General features: G+C 55.0%; 1 protein-coding gene across 4 annotated transcripts in view; it reads right to left on the bottom strand.

The window, feature by feature from the left end:
* GRK5 (G protein-coupled receptor kinase 5) overlaps positions 1-24,123 on the bottom strand; it is a 182,792-nt gene that overhangs the window by 77,239 nt on the left and 81,430 nt on the right. For 3 of the 4 annotated variants that reach the window (XM_008144361.3, XM_028149593.2, XM_054728665.1), the window contains exon 2: positions 19,966-20,061. In XM_008144361.3, the coding sequence (XP_008142583.1) occupies positions 19,966-20,061 (96 nt within the window). Of the gene's footprint in view, positions 1-19,965; positions 20,062-24,123 lie in introns of those variants that run through there. The other variant, XM_028149596.2, reaches the window with a different exon arrangement.

Raw genomic sequence — 24,123 nt, 5'->3', positions numbered from 1 at the left:
AAGAAAGCCTTCTGGAGGACTTCTGCGCCACCACCACAGCTAAAAACATCCTTCCAAAATATTTCCTTCCATCAGGGAGCACGGTCCTTGCGCAAAGCAAGAGGCGGTAACGTTCTGAAAACACCGGATCCCAACGAAAATGTGAGCTGTGACAAGGATGCAGGGGGACCCGCCTCTGTGTCAGAGACACTTTCTGGGGATGATGGAAATGTTTTGATGGGAAACAGTACACTTGGCCTGTGAAGAAGTAACCAAGTAAAATGGCTCTTGGCATTTAGAGAATGTTTTACTTGGCAACTCAGACAGAAAGGTAACTCACTTCTCTCGCCATCTCACCTTTCCGTGGCCAAATGGCATATTTAAGAAATGAGACAGGTGGAGGCGGCGGGCTGCTTGGGACCAGACGGCCGAAGAGCAGCATGCAGACGGCGCTGCAGCCGGAGGGTCCCCATGGAAGAGGCAGGAAGCTCATTCAGCAGGAATGGGCTCACACACACCCCTCCACCAGCCCAGAGGCAGTGTCCTCACCCTATGCCCAGGCAGGCCATGTGGTGGTCACCGCCCCAATTAAGCCCCAAGAAGCAGCAGTGAGCTGTCCTGGCCAGGCCTGGCCTGGAAACTGATGACTTAGGCAACTCCTAGGAACCCAGTTTGTAATGCGAGAATGAAAATACCACTTCCTCGCGGGATTGCTGGGGGGTTACATGAACTCAGGGAGTGTGGAGAGAGCTAAGCAAGCTGCACAGCACCGCAGCCTCGATGGGGAGTGAAGACAGGCACACTCAGAGCAATAGCCAAGGGCATGGGGCTGAGTAACCCCCACAGGCCGGTGGCGGTTTCAAGGATCATAGGAATCCCTGGAACTCGGAGGAATGGGAGGTGATGGCAGCTGAATCGGTCCCGGGCGGGAGAGCTGGTTCTCACCTTTCAGGCCCAACTGCGGGGAAATGTGGCTGCAATGACCCGAGAGGCCGTCTCCGGGACTGCAAAGAGCCAGACCCAATGCACAGTCCTCGTGACCCTCTCCAGCCCCAGTGAGACTTCCACCCTGGGGTGCAAGCCCTGAATGCAGGGCCCCCCATGAGTCTTAGGTGGTGCTCACAGAACCCCAGGAGGCAGCCCGTGATATCTATTCACCCCATGGTATCCGTGAGGAACCGCTTCCAGCAGGTGTTGCCTAAGGCCATCCAGTGAGATCATGGACTAGCAAAGAACTGAACCAGGCTTTAAGGACTGCAGGAACCATCAGAAACAGCCTGCCGTAGCCTCCCCTAGCCCCACCTCCCGGAGCCAAGCGCCTGCCCTAGCTGTGTCCTCCCTTGCTTTGGCACCTTTGTAACACTGAGGCGCAGCGAAGACCAGGAGTGGCCCATGGCTAATCCAGCCCCATCAGCTCCCTGCTGCCTCCTTCCCGCACTGACCATCACCACCCACATCCTCCCTCCTCTCCTCCCTCTGGTCCCTAGCCAGGAGTGCTTCTTTGAACACAGCAAATGAACCATGTTCAACCTCTCAGCCTAGAGCTCCTTCTCTCAAACCTCTCTAATGATGGCCACAGTGCGGGGAGGGAGGAGAGCGGAGGATGACGGAGATTGCTCAACTCTCATCTCTTGTCAACATCTCACAAAATCTGTCTCCTGCTGGTGGCCAGGACTCCTATTTGGTGGAAGGAGGGAGCGAGCAGCCACCCTCAGCACTCCTATTTATACCTCGCAATCGAGCTCTCTCTTGGGGACAATGTCACCATCTTGGTTCCCTGCAGATGCTCAGTCATTGTACCTTTCACCCCGTGTGGTTGGCCTGTCCTTGTGCCTTTCACCCCGTGTGGTTGGCCTGTCATTGTACCTTTCACCCCGTGTGGTTGGCCTGTCACTGTGCCTTTCACCCCGTGTGGCTGGCCTGTCATTGTACCTTTCACCCCGTGTGGTTGGCCTGTCAGTGTACCTTTTCACCCCGTGTGGTTGGCCTGTCCTTGTACCTTTCACCCCGTGTGGTTGGCCTGTCATTGTACCTTTTCACCCCGTGTGGTTGGCCTGTCATTGTACCTTTCACCCCGTGTGGTTGGCCTGTCCTTGTACCTTTCACCCCGTGTGGTTGGCCTGTCCTTGTACCTTTCACCCCGTGTGGTTGGCCTGTCATTGTACCTTTCACCCCGTGTGGTTGGCCTGTCAGTGTACCTTTCACCCCGTGTGGTTGGCCTGTCATTGTACCTTTTCACCCCATGTGGTTGGCCTGTCATTGTACCTTTCACCCCGTGTGGCTGGCCTGTCATTGTACCTTTCACCCTATGTGGCTGGCCTGTCATTGTACCTTTCACCCCGTGTGGTTGGCCTGTCCTTGTACCTTTCACCCCATGTGGCTGGCCTGTCATTGTACCTTTCACCCTATGTGGTTGGCCTGTCCTTGTGCCTTTCACCCCGTGTGGTTGGCCTGTCATTGTACCTTTCACCCTATGTGGTTGGCCTGTCATTGTGCCTTTCACCCCGTGTGGTTGGCCTGTCATTGTGCCTTTTCACCCCGTGTGGTTGGCCTGTCATTGTACCTTTCGCCCCGTGTGGTTGGCCTGTCATTGTACCTTTCACCCCGTGTGGTTGGCCTGTCATTGTGCCTTTCACCCCGTGTGGTTGGCCTGTCCTTGTACCTTTCACCCCGTGTGGTTGGCCTGTCATTGTACCTTTTCACCCCGTGTGGTTGGCCTGTCATTGTACCTTTCACCCCGTGTGGTTGGCCTGTCATTGTACCTTTTCACCCCGTGTGGCTGTCCTGCCACCACTGCTGTGACTTGTGATGTCGAATTCCCCTCCAGTGCAACTTCCGGGGGCCTCTCTAGCCAACTCTCAGATGTTTCTCCAAGATGGGAAGCTGGTCAGCTGTGCCCAGCCGGGCAAGCTCTGGCCCCCTCCAGACTGGCAGTTCCACAGAGGTGCCTGGCATCTTCCTGCCTGAGTAACGCATCTTCTAGAGCCCTGGGCAGGCCCTGGCCTGGCACTGCCTGGCACGCTGGCCTGCCAAATACATTCTGCTCCTACATTCCTCGAAGTCAGCAGGACAGGTGCTAACTGAGAGGGCACCAGGGGTCACACACACCTGCTTCCGAGGTGGAGCAGAGGTTTCTCTCCTTTCATTTCTAATGTTCAGATTTATTTACTGCTTGTTTTTTTTTTTAAAAAAAATACGTTTTATTGATTTTTTTACAGAGAGGAAGAGAGAGGGATAGAGAGTCAGAAACATTGATGAGAGAGAAACATAGATCAGCTGCCTCCTGCACACCTCCTACTGGGGATGTGCCCGCAACCAAGGTACATGCCCTTGACCGGAATCGAACCTGGGACCCTTTCAGTCCGCAGACCGACGCACTATCCACTGAGCCAAACCGGTTAGGGCTACTTATTGCTTGCTGACGTCCCAAAAGGACCCACGGCATTTTCCAATAAGAGCACATGTTCAATTGTTTGATGAAAGACAAAGGACAGGAAACAAGCAGCCAGGCGGGAGGGGAGAAGAGAAGGCGCTCCCTCTAGGACATCTAACCAAGGAGAGCCACGCTTCTGGCTCAAAACGGGCTGCCCGCTTCCCCGCAGTTTGGACAGAGAGCCATGCAGTGGGTGGTTGCTGGCAGGGCACAAAGTAAAACCAGGCCTCAGGACTCCTCCTCACACACACACACAACCACACCTACTGTATGCAGTGACTGTGACACATGCTGGGGGCGCAGGGCACTGAGGCCCGGCCCCCGTCCTGGAGGGCAGACCGACCGGGCTGGGTGGGTGAGAGCTCATTCGTGGGGCACCACTCTGCCCTCCCTCACAGAGAAGGGTGGACACTGGGCCAGAACAGGACGAGGGACACCAGGACAATGGACACCTGGCCCTGCCTGGCCATCCCCACAGGCACAGGTGAGGCTGCCCTCTCTGCTTGCCACGCTGTCCCGTCTCCTAGGGCAGGTTCGGGGCCCAAGGAGAAAGCCCTTCCCTAATTCAGAGGCTGCTGCCGAGCGTGGCGGGCACCATGCTTGCCCAGAAGTGGCTGCTTAGCTCTAAGGCAGCATGTGAGGAGGCCACAAAGAGAAGGGGTCTTTCCTGCATACGCCCAGAACTGCTCCTCCAGGGGTACCCCCGCCACACACACACCCACACACACACACACACACACACACACACACATGAGAGGCCACTGCTGGCCTTCCAGGCTCCTCAGTGAAGGCACCACAGGGCCTGGCCACTAAGCCAGAAGGTCCCAGCTTGTTTCCTGCCATCCTCACCCTCCAGCCTGCCCATCCATCCTCTGTGGGGCCTCAGTTTCCCCACCTGCAAAGTGAGGGCGTGGGGCTCCCCGTACGAGGTCTCCCAGCTCTGACATGCCAGGAGGGATCTTTGTCAGTCAGAAAGCAGGACCGGACAGACCTCAGCTCTCCAGCCCGGGCACTGGCGTCACCCCCTGATCGGGCATCCAATGAATGGAGGAGTCACCAGGACGGACGGACCTGTGGACTCGGGGGCCACGGGGACGAGCTGAGCTCACTCCCTGCTACAAACCACGGTGTGAGATCAGAGCTGCTCCTGGGGAGACTCTCCATCCCCCGAAAAGGCCTCGCAACCCAGGGTCCCACTCAGCAGGAGGCGGCGGCAGCAGCGGCAGCCTGCCCAGCCCCTGTCCACCCCCGGCCTCCTTGGACCCTGAGCGCGTCCCTTCACTCTGAGCCTCAGCTATGTCATCCATGAAGTGGGGGTGAGGGTGAGCTCCCAGGCGCAGGAAGAACAAGGCAGGTGTCTGTCCCCTTTCGAGGGGAGAAAACTGAGGCTTGGAGAGAGGTAATGGGAGAATGAGTCCGGGAGGGAGGAGGACTGCCCAATGCCCCTGAGCGGAGCCTGAGGGAGGCCCGGCCAGCTCTGTCCTGAGGGCCTACGGCTGGGAGCGAATAGCAAGAACGACCCACAGGCTCATTCTAGTGAGCTTTCTGGTGAACTGGTTTCCCCAGTGCCTCAGCCAGCGCCTGGGGGTCCCGTGAGCAGGGAGGACCCCCATCCCTGAGGTCTCCCCAGCAGGGCCCAAGAGCCAGCCAGCTCCCTCTGAAGGCACGCGAAGGGTCAGCCAGGTGGCTTGTGAGCCCGAGGAGGCGCCTCGGCCGTGCTGCTCCCGCCCACGTGTCCCGAGAGACCGCGGGCCTGCCAGGAGCTGTCCGGCCCCGCAGACAGGCCGAGGCTGGCCGGCAGCGGCCCACGGGTGGAAGCCAGGGGCGCGCTCACCCTCTGTAACCCCAGCCCCGTGGGGCTTTTTCCTTCCTGTCCAGGAAATGATAAATCTGACCCAGGAGGTCACGGTCAGGAAATAACTGAAATAAATGCCAGAACCCTGCAGACTGCGGAGGTGTGAGGCTGAGGCTGGGGCTGCCAGGCTGGGCCGTGAGCTGCTGTGGCTGCACGGGACGCTCCCGAGGACCCCTCTCGGGTCCCCCCACATCGTGCCCTCTCGCCATTCACTCCTCCCTTCCCTCCCTCGGTGATTCTGGCTCGTGGACACCTGACCAGCACCCACAGAGGCCCAGGCACTGGGGGAGGGGCTGGCATACAGAGGTGGCCAGGACATCACACACTCCTAGGAAAACAGTCGGACACCTGAAGCCAAGCTGTGTTTCCCGTGAGTGGGGTGGGTGGATTTGGGGGGCAGGGGTCCACTGACACCGGAGGTAGGACATGGCCGGGTGGAGCAGAAGACAGAGGATGTGGCCAAGTAAAGGTCTAGAAGCAGGAAGACAACCTGGTTCCCGAGCTCCCCTGGGCGCCCAGCCCCGGGCGGGGACTTCCCCATGTAAACCCCCTTAGCAACCCTGAAAAGTGCGTGGTGTGGTCCCCGTATCTGTGAACGAGGACCGGAGTCCAGACAGGCTGAGTCGGGCTCTGCCTCTTGGTGGTGTGCGACCTTGGGCAGGGGCGTCACTCCAGTCTCCCTACTTCCCAATGAGCCCGGGAGAGCGCCTCCTCTCAGGGTTACGGAGCGGGGTGAGGAGGTAATGCGAAGTGCTGGGCACAGTGCCTGGCACACAGTAACCTCGATCAGAATCTATCGGCATCACTATCGATTTTGTTGTGTCTCTGCAGCTCTGAGGAGTTAAGCAAACGGCTCCAAGTCACACCGCTCCTAAACCCAAGAGCAGGACTCGACCCTGGGGCCTGAAAGGCCATGCTGTTAACACCGCGCTGGGGGCGGTTTACGCCAGGGCGTGACGAGGGCTGGGGTTACGGTGAGAGGACCCCTCTGGGTGGCTTTAGGAGACCAGGTTCGGAGGCCAGGCCAGGGAAGAGGCCCTGCCTCCGGGCTGTGTGGTTTGGACCTTGTCCCAGGGGCAGTGGCTAGGCCATCCATGTCTGCTGGGAGCCTCAACGTGGATGTCTTTAGAAAAGTCAATAAGCTTCTGAGTGCTAAGAACAGCAAACACGAAGGTCTGATTGGATGGGCGTGAAGGAAGAAGAAACCAGCCAGAAACAGGACCGTGAAGGGGCTACTGCACTAGTCCAAGCAGAGTGAGAAGGGTCAAGGCAAAGCGGGGAGAAGAGGGGGCAGGTCCAACCCACTGGGGACAGGAATCCGAGTTTGTGCCGGTGAGGCTGGGAAAGCCACTGACGGAAGCAGGAATCGGGAGGCGTGCAGGCTGGGGGTGGGGGGAAGTTAACACAACATCAGGCAAGCAGAGCGGAGAACTATTCCCTTCATGTTAAAGTCAAATGAGGACTGGCGGGGGGGAGTGGGGGGGCAAAAGCCCAAGAGAATGAGCCTCATGGCTGGCCGGCCAGGGGACTGTCAGGGTGGAGAGCTCCCTCTGCGCCCCAGACCCACATGCTGACCCCCAGTCAGCCCCCGCCTGGAACGTGACCAAGATGATCTCTAGGCTGGGCCCGGGCACAGCAGGGGCAAAGAGATGGACAGTGTGACATCCATGCCCATCTGCCACCTTCCAAAAGGCCCTGCAGGAGGAGGAGGGCGAGAGAACAGACAGCAGGGGAGCGAGAACCCGCCCCCCAGAAGAGGGAGGAGAGACAGGTGGGCAGCGGGAACAGCTGCTGGCTCGGAGACCTCACAGGTGACAGGAAAGGTGCCCCGTGACCCGGCGTCACCGAGAGAAACCTGCTCCCCGCCCGGCGCTGCGGGTGACAGAAGCCCAGCTGCCGCCTCCTGAGCCGCGGTGCGCCGTCATCGGAAGTGGGGCATTGGCGGTGCGTTCCAGGACCTGGGTGGGCACCGGAGAGGCGCTGTCTCATGTCTCCCTGGCATCGAGGGGGTAAGGAAGGGGACGACTCTCTTATTGCCCCGGAAGCCCAGCCTACTCTGTCCACCACCCCTCCTTGCTCTCTGCTCTCACCCTGAGGATGGCTGCAGCGGCTGTCAGAGATGAACAATCACTGGCTCCCTACTACCTGCAGGATGAGCACCTACCCTTTCAGGATGGAGGCTCTGGCCTGACCCAGCCTCTCCTGGACCTTCTCCCTCGTGACTTTTCCTCACCCAGCCCACCAGAGCGGTGCGCACATCACCCCCCTTATATGCCCCATGTTGTCCCACCTCCAGAGAGAGAGTGTGGCCATCGTGGTGGAAATCCACAGGCAGCCTGGCCTTGACCCAGGCCCAGGTTTCTGCTTCTTCCAGAGCTTTGTAACTGAGCCATGTACTGATCTCTCCGAATCTCTGCGTCTTCGTCCGTAAAACAGGGGTTGGAAAATGCACCTGGCCCAGAGGGGTGGGTACCGTTCACTGAGCTTGTCTACGAAGCAAGTAGCCTGAGGCCCCGCCACGCTGAGCACCCAGGAAATGCTTGCTGGTTGGGTGATGCTGATGCTGCTGAACCTGTTGGCCCCCCAACGTCTCCCCTTTCTCCCACTTGTCGACCGGAAGCTTCCTGTCCCATAGAGGTGTCCTTGTCTCCCTTCCCTGTCCAACCTCTGGGCAGCTGGTACTAAGGACAGACATTTGACAGCTGCCCACTCTCACATGGCTGTTTCCCAGCACCACGTGTGCGCTTTCTGCCCTGTCTTCCCAACCAGGCCAGGTCCGTAAGGGATGGAGCTGGCCTCACCTCTCCCCTGGGACCCTCGGCAGGCCTTGCCCAGCCCAGAGTGAAAGCTGAACAGGGATTCGTGGAAGGGACTGCCCATCACCCCATGTGTCTGAGAGGCCCCTCCTGCCTGGAGGAGGAATGGAGGGATGGGATGGCCTTTAAGGAAGGGGAGGGGTATACCATCTAGAACCTCTAAGTCAGCTAGCTGAGAGTTAGTAAATAGCAATTTGAGGGATGGGAGTGGGGCTAAGGGAAGGGGGTTATGTTCAGGTTACATGGAGGCAATAAATGTGGCCCAGCCCACGCTGCCAAGAGCCACTTGTGAAAGCAGCTCCCCACCACCTGGCAGCTCCCCGGGTCCCTGGCACAGAGTGAGGGCTTAACAGATGAATGAACGAATGAATGAACAGATACACTTAAAACCAGCAGGATCTGGCAACCGCCTCAGGGGCGGAGGGAAATGGGGAAACCAGGCTCTGAACTCAACGGGAACTGGAGGACAGTGATGACGATGACTAACAATGACGATGAAGAAAGAGGAAGACGAGGTGACGCAGCTGCTGCCTATGGGCACTCCCTGGGTGCCAGGCCCTGCGCAGAGCTGCCCGTGCACGTCTGCAGTTACCCCCTGCAACGCCCCTAGTCCCGTTTTGCAGACAGGGAGACTGAGGACTGGAGACGTTAGACCACCTGTCCAAGTCACAGTCAGTAAGGCATAGAGCCTGGCTCAAACCCAGGTCCCTCGGACACCCGAGCTCATGCTCTGCGTGGTCTCCACCCCAACGTGACTGAGCTGGGTTAGCCCCTCCACAGTCTGGTCCCAGATGACCTGCCTGAGGCATAGCCCAGGGTTTACAGCGGCCGGCACTCCTGGGTTGATGCACTCCTGGGTTGATGACGCCCACGCCTGATGACGGAGGGACCGTGAGGGAAAGGCTGAGTAAGGGATGGTAGGCGGGGGTGAAGCTGGAGCAGTAAGCAAGGGTGCGCAAGGCAGGCCTGGCCAGCTTTCGGAAGACCTGTGGCTCCACCCTGACCGCAGCGGGAAGCGACAGAAGCAGGTGGTGGTGGGATCGGGTGGGTTTTTTAGAAAGAGCCTCCTGGCTGCTGCATGGCGCCTGGTTGGAAAGGGGTGAGCCCAGCGGGAGTACAAGGCAACAGAGCCGTTCAGCAGGAGAGGAAGGTGCCAGGAGGAGCGAAACAGTGGGGATGGGGGGGGGAGGGGCCGGCCCAAGACATACTGTGGAGGCAGAGTTGCCTGGATTTGGAGAGAGACTGGCCATGTGCACTGGGCAGGGGCAGGGGTGGCAGGGCTGCGGGAAAGGGAAGCTCTAGGCCTCTGGGCAGCGGGAGGGAGGTGGGGATTTTCACTAAGATCAGACACAGGGTGGCTTGAGAAAAAAGGGTCATGTTCACCAGGGAGACAGGAAAATGACCTCAGCCACCTGTCCCACCCAAGGGTCCCAAAACCACATCGAAAATGGACACAATTTGCAGAGCGCGTTAGCAATCACTCTGCACCAGTAACTCCTTTGGCCACTTGACCATCGCCTGGGTCCACACTTTAAAGATGAGCAAATCGAAGCTACGTGACTTTCCCAAAGTCACTGAATCCAGGAGGTAGCACGAGAACCAGGGGCCCCTGCCTCCCAGTCCAGCGGGGATTCTACAACCGCATGTTTCAGTGTCAAGTGTTGTCTGACTCCTGGGCCAGGAAACAGATGACAGGGGGTGCGATTCTCTCCACAGAAGCAGAACAAGCTATGAAAGAGCCAGAAACCAAAATGTTAACTGTGGTTATCTCACTGGCAATTTTCTAAAAATATGATGATGGATCTTTAGAGAGAAAGGAAGGGAGAAGGACAGGCAGAGAGAAACATCGATCGGCTGCCTCCTGCACGCTGCCTACCAGGGATCGAGCCCCCAACCCAGGCAGGTGCCCTGACCGGACACTGAACTGGCAACCTTCCGGTGCACGGAACAATGCCCAACCAACGGAGCCACACTGGCCAGGGCACATGGGCAATTTTTAATTTTCCTCTTTTTAGATTATATTTGGGAAATTTCATCAGTGGATGTATACCATTTTCGTACAGAGATAAAGAGCTACAAGATCATTTCAAAAATAATGGCTCCAGATGACGCCGGGACAGCACAAGCGTGAAACCGAAAAGAAAAGAAAAAAACCACCACAAACAAACAAAAGGCCGCACTCGGCATGTTCCGGGACTCTGCGTTTTCCTTTCTGCCAGCGGCTGGGAAGGGCCGAGGCGAGGAGTCCCCAGGAGCTCTTGAAGGGGATACATTTTTGTTGTTCTTTGGTTGGTTATTTTATTTTATTTTATTTCACAAGTTTATATTGGCCCCGACTCTCCTTCCACCCACCTTTTTTCTTCTCACCCTCTCCTGGGTGCTAGCTCTGGGTAACTCGGAACAAGGAGCATTCAATCCACCGAGGCAGCCGCCGGGCGATGCTGCCAAGGTGTCGCTGCGCAGACGGAGCCCGGGAAACAAATTCCGTAAACAGAGCCTGGGCAGAGCCCATTAAAAGTGTTGTCCCAGCGCCTCTTTATGGGGCAGACGCTGTCATGCTCAGGCTGCCGAGGGCCGGCTGGCCCCTTGGGCTGGTTTGAGGTCCCCGCTGCTGCATAAACCAGCTTGTTTTTCCCCTCTTTTCGGCGACAGGCCTGAACACGGACAGAAAAGCCCTTCTCATGCCGGGGACCGCGGCGGACTGGGGCTGGCACGCGGGGCCCGGGGTGCTCACCAGACCTCGCGCGCTCTGTCCGTCGGCAGCATAGTTCAGGTGAGTGGCGTCTGCAGAGGCTGAGCTGGAGATGGAACATTCCAGGGGAAGCGAAGGAGGCAGCGGCCTGTGCACCCGCTGCTCGGGTTCAGCTCAGTGCGTCTGGCCTTCTCGCCCTCTGAGCCAGAGATGGGCACGGCACAGGGAATGACCAAGACGTTCGTCTGAACGCTCACTGGAATGGCAAACGCTCGAGGACACAGCACACCGAAGGGCACAATATATGCAGGTGCTAGACACGAAGCCCTTACAGTTCAGGCTTATGCTGGGCTCTGGGGCGAGGGGTTGTATGCAAGATACCTTAAAGGAAGAATCACCCACAGAAAATAAATAAGCCACGCGCAGGGGAAGCTGGGGCCTGGCTGCTACTGTGCGGGGCGGGGGGAGTTGAGAGGGGGGGGGCAATGGGCTAGTTCCCTGCTGTCCACGCACGGGGTAACCACTCCCCTGGAGAGGGCAGAGGGAGAGGAATTTTGTGTTTTGGTCACTGATGTAGCCTCAGTGCCTAACACTCAATAAATATGTCTCAAACGGAAAGACATAAATCCCATTTACAGAGAATTTTAATGACATGGGAAAATATTTTTGAAATTGTACTAAGAAAAAAGGAAGAAACACAACTGTGGGTACATGCACAGGGGAGAGCTAGAAGGAACGCAGAAAGTGTTACTGCTGGCTGGAGCTGAGTGGTGACATTACGGGTGGCCTTCCCTTAACATTTTCTGTATGTGTTTTAGCAAAATAATTTACTAATTACCATGACTGGAACAATAACGACAACGACAAAAAGAAGGGATGAGAAAGCACCAGGCCACACGGCTTGGGAAGCCGTTAGTCCTCCGTAGATGTTCCTGTGGCCTGTGGGGACGCGGTGAGCCTGGGCCTGCAGGGGTTAACCCCAAGCCAGGCTCTGGAGGGAGGGAAGGGTCTGCCCTCAGACCTGGTGGGAGTCAGGATGCCCTGGCTCCTGGAACTTGGCCTCCACAGACCATGTGAGAAGGTGGGTATCGGGGGTTGAATCGTGTCCCCACATAAAAGATATATTGGAGTCTTGACCCTAGCACTCTAGAATATGGCCCTATTTGGAAACAGGGTCTCTACAGAGGTAATCCAATGAACATGAGGTCATTAGGGTGGGCTCTAACCCAAAATAACTGGTGTCCTTATAAAGGGGGAAATTTTGGACATAGACATTCACACACAGACACACAGGGAGAACAGCCTATATAATAAAAGGGTGCCATATTTTCCGGCGTATAAGACGACTGGGCGTATAGAAGACTTTCCTGGGTTAAAAAGTCGTCTTATACGCCGGAAAATATAGTAATATGCAAATTGACCCTAATGGCGAAACAACCAGAATGACTGCTCAACCAGTCACTTTGAGGCACACTGACCACCTCTCAGTCTCTTTCCCAGGCTGGCAGGCTCCAATCACCCGATGGCAAACAAGGACCTGGGGTGGGTAGCAGGATACGTGGGTGGTACCAGGCTAAGGCCCCCACCCGCCAGTCACCCCACACACAGAGGGCAACTGTGGCAGGGGCAGGGTCGGTGAGTGGGAGGGAATGGCCGACCTCTCAGCCCTTTCCTCTGGCTGTCATGCTCCGATCACCCGATGGCGAATGGGGAACCAGGGGTGGGTGGTGGCGGGGGGCAGGGCTGGTGAGTGAGCAGAACAACCAACCTCTCGGTTCTTCCCCCTGGCCAGCAGGCTCCGATCACCTGATGGCGAATGGGGAACCGGGGGTGGGCGGTGGCAGGGGGTGGGGCTGGTTGTGGGCAGCCAGGGAAGATGGTCCTGATTGCAGGCCAGGTCTAGGGACCATACCCGTGCACGAATTTCATGCACTGGGCCTCTAGTATGAAAATAAAGGCAGAGAGGAGTGGCACTTCTATAAGCACAGGAACGCCATGGATTCCAGCATGCCGGCAGCTAGGGGAGAGGCCTGGAATGGATTGTTCCTCCCGGTCCTCAGAAGGAACCAGCCCCGCCCACATCCTTACCAGAGACTTCCAGCCTCCCGAGCTGGGAGCTAATACATTTCTGGTGTTTAAGCCCCCAGACGGTGGCACTTGCTATGACAAACTGAGACAGTGGGGGAAAGCCTGCCTGGGGTCAGGTCATGGGGAGACCTCAGCAAGCCACGTGTCTTTCTGGGACTCAACTTACTGATCTGGAAAATGGGAGACCTGGCCTAGAGCAGTGGGTTTCAAACTTGGTTTTAACCCTGGAATAAAACCTTGCACAGAGGCCCAAACAAAAAAGGGAAAAAGAAACCCTGAGGAGGTAGAGGCTTTCTCTGGGTCCCATCCCCTCCCTACAGAGCAGCCTTTGAAAATCACAGCGCCAGGTCGTCTGGAAAATCCCTCTCGGTGCGCCTTCCTGAGCATCTTCAAAAGTGAAACCCACTGACCAGGATTGCTGAGCATCTCCCAGGCGCTCAAGCTCGTGCCAGCCGAGCACCCGGCCCCTTGACCTCCGGTGGCTACTGATCTTTGTCGGGTGGCGAGACGAACGTCTGGAAAACAGCGGGCAGACAAGCCAGGCTGCTCCCTCTCCTGAGAGCTACAGCTGCGAACAGGTCACCTGATGTTCTAAATCCGCCACATCTAAATTTATCTTGCCCTCCAAGGACGAGCAGATGCTGTGCCTTATCGGGGAACGGTAAGTGGCTGAACGACAGACGTGACACGCCCTTATCACCCCAAGGACGAGAATGACGTCTCCCTGACGATGAAATCAAGAGCTCGAGTGCTAACCTGGCAGCCTGAAGGGGACTGGGTCATTCGGGCCCCCGGGTGGGGCGGGACCTGTCCCAGGAGCCCGGAATCCTTTCCAGACCCTGCCGCGTGCCTGGCAACCCCAGGGGCCAGTAGCCCGTGAGCAGGAGTGAGCAGAAAGGGAAGGTGTTTGAGGCATTGCCCAGCCCCTGCTGCATCTCTGGGAGAGGACCCAAGCCACCCATTCCACTCAGTGAGCACTGACGCTGTGCGGACAGGGACCACGTGGGCTGCAGTAAGGGGCCACTGCTGATCAGACAGCAGAGTTGAGGAGCCTACAAGGAGGCTAGACACCCCAGAGATGGGGTCCCGGGTCAGACTGAGCTAATCCAGGCCTGGGCTTCCCTCCAAACCCTCGCAGGACAGAGGCCCTGAGATCCCACTTGCTGCAGGTTATGGGGTGATCCCTGCCAGCCAACATCCCAGAAGAAACGGGCAGGGACTCCTCTGTCCTTCAGGGTGAGGCTCCTACCATCCTCTGGAGTCCACAGACTCATCAAGGGACCTAATGTCAAGGGAAGAGGGACATGGCGTCCCCATTGCCCCACCGTGGCATCAGAGAGCAGATCCGGTCTTTATTCATTCAGCTTTTAATTGCACAAATAAGATGCCAATTCACTGTCCCTTTAAACACCACCTTACAGATAAAGCAAACCTCCATGCCTTCCCTGTTAGGGGTGCAACCTTCCAAAACAACCACATGTCCTTGCAAAGAAACCCACCCACCAGGCCAGGGGTCTGGGCAGAGTGTGGCACTCGGCTTCCCTGGGCATGCTGTGGGGCCAGAAGGAATCTATCCGGGTGGGCCTCCAGGAGGAAGAAGCTGGAGGCAGGGACTTAAGAAAGGGTAGGATTCCAATGCCCCCAAGGCAAGGGTTGCTGGGACACTGGACCCATGTGGTGTCAGCATAGAAATAGCTAGCTTCATTCATTCCTGAGGCCAATTCAGCTTCTTTTTAAAAAATATATATTTTTAATTGATTTCAGAGAGGGAGGGAGAGATAGAATCGATGATGAGAGAGAATAATTGATCGGCTGCCTCCTGCACGCCCCTCCCCGCCCCCCCCCCCCACCCACACACACACCACTGGGGATTGAGCCCGCAACCCCAGCATGTGTCCTTGACTGGAATCAAACCTGGGACCTTTCAGTCTTCAGGCCGACACTCTATCCACTGAGCCAAACTGGCTAGGGCCAATTCAGCTTCTTGAGGAAACTCTAAAGCCCTCCGAAAGGGCCTTCAACCTCTGCCCTCAGGCCACTAGAACCACGTTGATGATGACAACAACGATGATGACCACGACGTGATGGCATATGCGAGGCACTCTGCCAGCCCTCCCACCGGCTCTACCAGCTTGGTATTAGTGTCCCCATTTTATAGACAGAGAAACCGCAACCTGGAGAAATTAAACCACTTGCCCAACATCACTCGGCTGGGAGCAGCGGAGCCACCATCGGACCTTAGGGCCAGTGACCGAGTCCGTCCACGAGACTGCCCCGCTTCTGCGGCCTGAAGCCCAGCTCTGCGCCTGCACCAATGCCTAGCACACAGTAGGGGCTCGACAGATATCCGTAGGCCGGTTTCTTGTTTAACACGTTAAGCGCCCGGCCTGTTTTGTCTTCCGGACGGAAAGTACAGTGTCAGTCACTGGCGACTGGGCGCTTAACGTGTTAAGGAACACACGCAAGGCTGAGGGAGTGAATTATCAAGTCCGAGGCCAGTTCAAGGCAGTCTTCACATTATTATGGTGTTTTTCTTTAATGCTAAGGTTACACTGTCTTCTAGGAACTCCCCCACAGCTCAGAGCTTCTGCTCCTGCAAAGGGTTAAGGCTTTGGTCAGAGGCTCTGCCACCAGGCAAATGAAATCTCCCCGGTCCCGTGGGTCCGTGGGGGCACAGGGCACCACAGCAGCTAATTTCTGTGAATAGCCTCCTCGTAAACGTCAGCCTCGCCAGGGGGTGCGGAGGGGGCCTTGATTTATTATATAGCTTTTGGACAGTTCCTACAGAAATATTGCCAAACAGCGGAATAATCAACTCTTTCACTCAAGCCCCCTCATGCGTGTTTTTTTTTTTCAAATGAAAGAATAAAGTACGCAATGAGCCTGAGCTAAATAAATAAAAATGCCACACTTTTCCCCAGCAGAACTTTCTGCGTCACTGAGAAATATTTGCAGACCTCAACAATCTTTTATCTTCACAATGACGCCCTCGCCTTCCAAGTTTTGGACGTTCTGAGAACTCCTTTGATTTGGGCCCTCTCATTATCTTACGAGAACAATTAGCTGATTAACAATGTCATTATTGGATGTTTCATCAAGCAGACGTTAGAGAGCCCTTTCCTCCGCTCATGGCCCGTCTGTCCTCCGCCAGAGCTGTCTAAGATCAGTTACTCATGTCTGGGGCTCACACTTGTGTGGCAGGGATTTCTATCTTAATACTCATCGCTGCCAATCACAGTGCCTGGGCTGGGAGGAGAGCAACATCCATCCCGCTACTTTATCAACCCACCCACTCACTGTGCCAGCAACGGAGACTCCAAGATGGACAGGACGTGGTCCATGCCAGCAGGGAGCTCACACAGAGGGATGCCCTGGGAAGCTCAGCGTGATGCCACCTCCTCCAGGGATGGTCATGTTCCTGATGGGTGCAGACCCTTGATACTTTGCCCCAGCTCAGCAACCTGTTTCTCCATCACAGAACTTTCTCAGCTTGTTATCTCCGCTTTATTTCTCTCTGTCTCCTGGGCAAAGCCATGCATGAGCTCCAGGGGCACATAATAATTGCTCAGTAAACACTTGTTGAATAAACAAATGCACCTACAACCCACGTTTTGTTTTTTTAAGAAAGAAAGACCTTTCTTTTATATATAATCGATTTTTTTACAGAGAGGAAGGGAGAGGGATAGTTAGAAACACAGATGAGAGAGAAACATCGATCAGCTGCCTCCTGCACACCTCCTACCGGGGATGTGCCCACAACCAAGGTACATGCCCTTGACCGGAATCGAACCTGGGACCTTTCAGTCCACAGGCCGACGCTCTATCCACCTGAGCCAAACCGGTTAGGGCCTACAACCCACTTTTACAAGATAAAGTAAACAGAGAAACAGACACGTCTGTCCCTTTGAGTGCCTAATAAGCCTCTGCTTTGATTCCTGGTGGGAGCTGGTGCCCAAAAGGAGTCAGTAAGATGCTGGGGAGTGAAAGCTGCAACTCAGGACCAGGGGCCTCTTGGAGCCTCTTTACTCAGGTCTGGAAGGGGTTGGACAGGATGCTCTCCAGTTCCTTGAGTGGAGGATTCTGTGGAAACCTAACATCACCGTGAGAATTAGTCAAACTGCAGCCTCAGGGGAACTGGCCTGGGCCAGGAGCCACGGTGCCTTCGCCACTTAGTAGATGAGACTGTGGCCCAGCCTTGTGATTGTGCGAAGTTTGCTCATCTATCAGGTAAGAATCGGGGGGGTGGGAGGGATATTTAAGTACATGCTTTCTAAGGTTCCTCCTACATCTATTTTTTTAAAAATATATTTTATTGATTTTTTACAGAGAGGAAGAGAGAGGGATAGAGTTAGAAACATCGATGAGAGAGAAACATCGATCAGCTGCCTCTTGCACACCCCCTACTGGGGATGTGCCCACAACCAAGGTACATGCCCTTGACTGGAATCGAACCTGGGACCCTTGAGTCCGCAGGCGGACGCTCTATCCACTGAGCCAAACCAGTCAGGGCAGGTTCCTCCTACATCTAAACTTTTATGACTTTAGGTTTAAACCACTGGCTAAAATTAAATTTAGGTATAGCAAGCACATGTCACAATTTTGTTTTAAAAACCTTATTTCCAATATTTTATCTCATTGATTCCTTCATGCACCCAATATTTAATGAACTTCTATCATGGGCCAGGCATTGTTCTAGACAAGACACAGTCATTCTTGTCATGGGACATCCAGTCCAGTGGGGGAGACAGAACATACACAGGTCAACGACTCGAGGAAAGGTGACTTCAGACGGAGTTACGGGCAGAGCACAATAATAAACAGCACCGTGTGAAAGGCAGCAACTGCAGGGAGAGTCTGCCTCCTTTCTGGCGGCTGGCTGGGAAGGTGATATCTGAGCTGAGCCCTAAAGGCCCCTGGAGATTTTGTGGGAAGAGCATTCCAGGCGGCGGGCACGGCAGTTCCAAGGGCTGCAGGCTGGGGACAAGCTTGGGGTATTCAAAGAACCGAAGGACGAAAAGGCGACCCGTGCAGCTAGCGACTGGGGAGGAAGGAGTCATCGATCCAGGACACAGGCGAGGGCCAGGGGAGAAAGGGCATTGCCAAGAGGGCCATGGACAGGACTTAGGGGACCCAGGGACTTGGATGGAGAAACAGGTCATCTTTCTTGTCACCAATTCTTACTGAAAGTGAGCACTTCCTTCGGTCACAAATGTCGACAACCCACCGTCACGTTAGCAGTGCCAGGGACTCGTCAGCAACAGAAATCACAGATCCGTTCCGATCACCGTTGTTACAGGTATCTGGAAGTACCACGCTCATCACAAATTCAACATCACAGTAGCTAGTAGACCTTATTGTTTAAATTATTAACAAAGAAGCACATATACTTCAATATCATAAAGTTTAAAAGTCTCTAACTGCCCAGCCGGTGTGGCTCAGTGGTTGAGCGTCAACATATGAACCAGGAGGTCACAGGTTCAATTCCCAGTCAGGGCACATGCCTGGGTTGCAGGCTCGATCCCCAGTATGGGGCGTGCAGGAGGCAGCTGATCAGTGATTCTCATCATTGATATTTCTATCTATCTCTCTCCCTTCCTCTCTGAAATCAATAAAAACATATTTAAAAGTATCTAATAACTATATCTAATAACCTCTTGCATTTTATTTTATACACATCAGAGCATTACTCTGAGAAGGGGGTCTCTAGGCTTCACCCAATGGCCAGAGTGCTTCTAAGCCACAGTCGGGGGGTTGGGTTTTATTCCGTGTGGGATAGAGAACTCTACAGAGGTTTCAGCAGGGGATTCAGTTTTCATTTTCCAGAGTCACCCTGGCTGCTGGGAGGAGTGGCCTGTGGCTGCGCAGGGCAGGGCAGGGGCAAGGGGGGCATGGCCTCCCGGCCACTGTTCTGGGCAATCCAGAGGGGGCAGCGTCCCAGGTCCCTGGGTCCCCATGGGCTCTGCCCTTCCCTCTGATCAAGAGCCTTCCCACCGCACCACCCCACGCTGTCCTCTGGGCCCAAGACGCCCTTTCACCTCGGCCCGAGCCTGTCCTGGGACATCCTCCCAAAGAGCTTCAGAAAGTGAGCTCATGACTCAAGGAAAACAAATGCGGCTTTTGCCGCTGTTTGGCTTGTGTCTTGGTCCAGAGGAGCAATGAGGTTTTTATTGAAGAGAGCCTTCCAGCAGGACCCCAGCAGAGGCTGGGCAAACACCAGGGCGACGGACTGTAAACAGGCGGAAGGCCCCGCGCTGGGCCCAGGGCCACGGCTTAGCCCCGGTTTGCGGCGGCCTTCCCGTGTTTCCCCGGCTCCCCTCGCTCTGCACTCGCACACAGAGTCTTTTCAACGTCCTCTAGGAGAACAGAGAATTCACGTCCCCACGCCAGCACACACGTGTCTCACACCTTCCCAGGGGAGTGGGCCCTGCCAAGAGGACGTTCATGGACCTGGAAGGACCGCTGGGGTGGGGTCCATGGGCAGAGAAGAGCTGAGGTGAATCCTATGCTCCCAGGGGTCCCCCAAAGCGGAAGTGATGAAGGCAGGGCCAGGTCGACTAGAAGGGGAGGGACGTTTGTGGCTGTTGGAGGTACCTGGCCAGGTGGGAGCTGTGCCACTGAGCAGGTGGCCCCTCCGTGAGCACCGACATCCCCCGCAAGAGAAGAGGGGCGCGCAGATGCTCACCTCCCCCTTGGCTCCCAAAGCCTGGGGCTGTTTCCCAAGGGCAGGACCCACGGGCCCCAAAGGAAGGGGAAAGTTACAAGCCGGGGCTCAGTGCTGGGCCTGGTCCCCTCCGCCACTCTCCCACAGGCTGTGTCACTGCCATCCAGTTACAGAACCCTCTGCGCCTCGGTGTTCCCCTCTGAAAGGGGGAGCAGAATAACAGTACCTGCCTCAAAGGGTAGCAGAGACAATTCTGCCCAGCACCCACCAAATACTCAATAAACATTGCTGCATCTTTACATCAATTAGTAAGGATGCCAGCCTGGAGCCCTGCCTGGAATCATGGCGTTCGTTGTTTTGTATTGGACTCGCTGTGTGGGGGTTAACAGCCCCTTGCGCCCCCCAGCCCCACCCCAAGCTCCCTCGAGGCCGGACGCTCACCTATGGTCCTCCGGAGGTCTTCACACTGGCTAATGTGAGGGAACTTCAGGATTTCCTTCCACTTCTTGCTTTTCCCTTTGCGCTTTCCTCCGCCCCCTGCAGAGATGGAGGACAGATGTCAGTTGATGTTGGTCTTGTCCAGGGCTCCAAAGCCCGTGTCCCATCCCAATGAGCCTATCCCCAACACCCGACGAGCAGATAGCTGGGGGGGAGGGAGCTCGAGGTCTAGTCGGTGACACACCCCAAGCACTCCACCCCCGCTGGCCCACTGGTCTCAATCCTCTGTGCTCTCCCAGTGAGCTCAGGCCTGAGCTCCCCTGACCAGCAGCAGCAGGGGAGCCCCTCCAGTCATCCATGCAGGTGCCCCCACCAGGCGCCCTGATCTTCCTCAGCATCTGCCACTGCTGTCCACCCTGCTGGGTGCCTGGCAGCTGGCCCAGACTAGACCATAACCTTCCCTTTCGGCTCAGGAAATCCTTGTGGAAAGGATCCCCTCACTGCCTCGTTTTGTCCTCATTTCGTGTGGAGATCCACCTTCCCCATATGGAGGTCAGAGGTCGGGAAAAGAGCTTTAATTTCCACTTGTCTTGGGTACCCCCTTCTTCATCCTCACAAACCCCGGGGTCTCAGAGGACATTTCTCAAGGCTGGAAGGACTCCTGAAGGGCCCTAGCACACCTCATGTCCTCTGCAGTGTGCACACATGATGAACATGCGCACGCTAGGGACATGTACACAGTGGACATGCACACAATGAGCACACCCATCATGAACATACTCAATAATAGGCACATAATGAACATGCAACGAACACACAATGAAGATACACATGTCATGAAAATGCACACATAACGCGAATATGCAGCGACCACGTGGAACTGAGTAAACTGCACACATAGCGTGTTCCCATCATCCCCTCCACTCCTTATCTGGGCGATGGTGGACAGATGTCAGAGCACTCAGGTATGCAAGCAGCTACGGGGCGCTGGCTCTGGCCCAGGTGTCCCTGAACTCACCAGCATTTGGTCCTTGGACCTAGAGGCACTCTGCATCCTATGGCCAACTCCCAAGGACTAAGATGCTGTCACCTGCCCCCATGCTCTGAGTGGCCTTAGGTATCATCTGTCACTGACTCGCCACAGGTCACATAGGCCTTTAGGCCCTTCAGTGTCTCAGAATATTAAGGGCCTTTCACCCTCCTTCATGTGATCAACACGCCAAGCACCTGTGGAGTTTTGGGCCTGGTTAGAGAGACGTAGGGTCCTTGGGCAGGATCTTGGCACCCTGGGCCCGCTCCCGGCTCTGGGTGAGTGTACAGTCTCTAACCTCCAGAATGGCTCTGGGCAGGGCAAGGATCCCTCTCTCCAACCAGCAAACCCAAGGACACCAGTGGAGCTTGGCTCTGGGCCCACCCCCACCCAGTGTGCATTCCAGGCTGGCACAGAGCTGGTCTCAGTGAATGGGATTCCTAACTCATCCACGTTGCCCTGGGAAGCTGAGGCATGTCTCCCATCAGCAAGTGGGTCAGCTTCTGAGGACGGGACCAGGACCTGCATTCTATGGGCCAGGAAGTAGGAGAGGGAACTGACAGGTGAAGGACAGGGCCCCGGTCCCTTTCTCTGCAATCTGTTCTTCTGGTCTTCAACTTGGCCAACCAGCCCCAGCTCCCTTGTCTCAAGTCTGCGCAAAAGACAAAGCCTTCAGACTCCAAAAGACAGAACAAATGTATATTGGGCATGTGCTGTGGCCAGGCACATTAAACATTATCTTGTTTAAGCCTCATTAAAATGATTATTTGGGAAAAAATCACTGGGCCAACATCACAGATGAGGAAACAGATGTCTGGGGTTGCGTAACTCACCAGCTGATGGCCTGTCCGACGCCATACCGGCTCTTTGCTCAGCCAGGTCACGCACGCACGCACGCGCACACGCATGCACACACTGCAGAGCCCTCCCACCGGCCCTGCCCTGGGCCAGGCCCCACACCTGTACCCTCCTGGAGTCTTCATTCTAACTCTGTGAGGTGAAACTATTACTATTCCCTTGGGACAGATAAGGAAACAAGCGGGGGGCGGTGCGGGGGGGGGAGGGGGGAGAGGGAGGAAGGGAAAGAAGCGAGTAGCCTACAACATCACAACTCACTAATGGCGGAGCCAAGACCCCAGCCTGAGCAGAATCCAGACCCAGGCATTCACCCTCGCCCTTTAGACACCCTCCCTCCAGGTGCACTGAAAGCACGAGTAATTCTCAGAGATCAAAGAGAAATCTGGTGTCAGACGTCAGAAGTGACACAGCACCCGTGAGAGGACCTGGAACGGGATCTCTCTCGCTGTGGCCCGAGGCTATGAGCTCCAAGAAATAGACGCCACCCCAGACCCACGGCTGCAGACTTGTTCTGTTTGACCCACATGTGTGCTGTGTGCCTGTTCACCGAACCAACAGTCAAGATCTAACCCTTAGGAGATTTCGTATACAAATCCATTTCGGACTTCACTCCCATAACCCATCAGCTGGAGGTGGGCAGCAGCTGCCCCTGTGGACAGGCCATGTGGCCTCCACTCAGGAGCCTGCCCGGCCTCCGGAGGGGCAGAGGTCAGGATGTGCAGCCCCCGTGGAGAAGGCTGCAAAGCCAATGCTGCAGTCTCAGCCACTCACATGCTGCAAAGCCTCAAAGGGCCATCAGCATCATCAATCCATATCCCTTCCACTCCCCCATTCCCACCCTCGTCATTCCCAGACCTGGGATGAAGCGCTTTTTGTGTGTGTGGTAAAATATACACCACATAAAATTGATCCTCTTAACCATTTTTAGGTAAACTGAACTCTATACCCATCAAGCAACTCACCATTCCCTCCACCCCAGCCCCTGGCAACCACCATTCTATTTTCTACCTCTACGAATTTGACTACTCTAAGGACCACATATAAATGAAATCATACAATATGTGTCCTTCTGTGACTGGTTTATTCCACTTAACATAATGTCCTCAAGATTTATCTATGTTGTTGCGTGTCAGAGTTCATTCCATTTTTAAAGCCCAATAATATTCAGTTGTGTGTAGAGACCTATTTTGTTTATCCATTCATCCACTGATGGACACTTGGGTTGCTTCTACCTTTTGGCTATTGAGAATAGTGTTGCTATGGATGTAAGTCCCTGCTTTCAATTCTTTTGGGTATATACCTATGAGCGGAATTGCTGGTGTGGAAGAGGAAGAAATTTTCCTCTACCATTCAAGGTTCATTTGTTTTTCTTTAATTCTAATACTTAGAGTTAACCAAATTTAATTAAATACTTATGTATGGGAACCCAACATATACAAGAGAGCCAAAGATCTCACATACATGAGAGGTTCAGAGACAGACAGGTAACATGAAGTGTATACAACATTCTAAACTAAGGATCAGATAAGGCATGTTGGGGCTTCATAGGGGAGGAAGATCATTGCAAGATAAGAAGAGCAGATGTGCAATAATTGTAAGTTTGCCCTCCCTATAGACAGATCATAAAGTTTTTTGTGGTAATAACCCTTATTATGGGCAAAGCCCCTAATTAAAATTCTTTAAGAGAGAAGTAGCAGTTTCTTATGAGCCCCATCTCAATTGCCTTTAGCTCAAAACAATCACATACCACAGAGGCACCTTTTGGGGTGACTCATTCTGTACCCCTATGTTTAGTTTTTGAGAAACCAATGAAGTACTCTTGACAATAGACTCCTAGGCTGTACCCCATCAGGCTGTACCCCAGCTTTCTGTGATTGGAACCCAGGAACGTGACATCTTGAAAGGCTCCTCAGTTAATTCTCAGGTGGCCAGTCTACAGAAACCAGGAGTCTATGTTATACATACACGTGTGTGTGTGTGTGTGTGTGTGTGCATTTTTTATCAATGAACTTATCCATTAACTTAAGAAAATTAACACAGATTCATCAATTCATTCAATCACCAGTGTTGCGCATCTACTAAATGCTGAGTGCTATGCAGGCGCTGGGGACATGGTGATAGGCAAGATGGACAGGGTGTCACGTACTTGGGACTCCCGCCTATTAGGGCACCCAATCTAGCAAGAAAGACAGACACCAGAGGCTTTCAGTGGTTCTCAGCCGCTCTCAGCAGGGTGTCCCCTAAAAGGCCACAGGGGCCCTGAATGGCCTCCC

Source organism: Eptesicus fuscus, chromosome 17 (assembly GCF_027574615.1).
Source record: "Eptesicus fuscus isolate TK198812 chromosome 17, DD_ASM_mEF_20220401, whole genome shotgun sequence".
Taxonomy (NCBI): Eukaryota; Metazoa; Chordata; class Mammalia; order Chiroptera; family Vespertilionidae; genus Eptesicus; species Eptesicus fuscus.
Note: the sequence above shows the minus strand (reverse complement) of the source record. Positions and strands in the feature narration are given on the sequence as shown.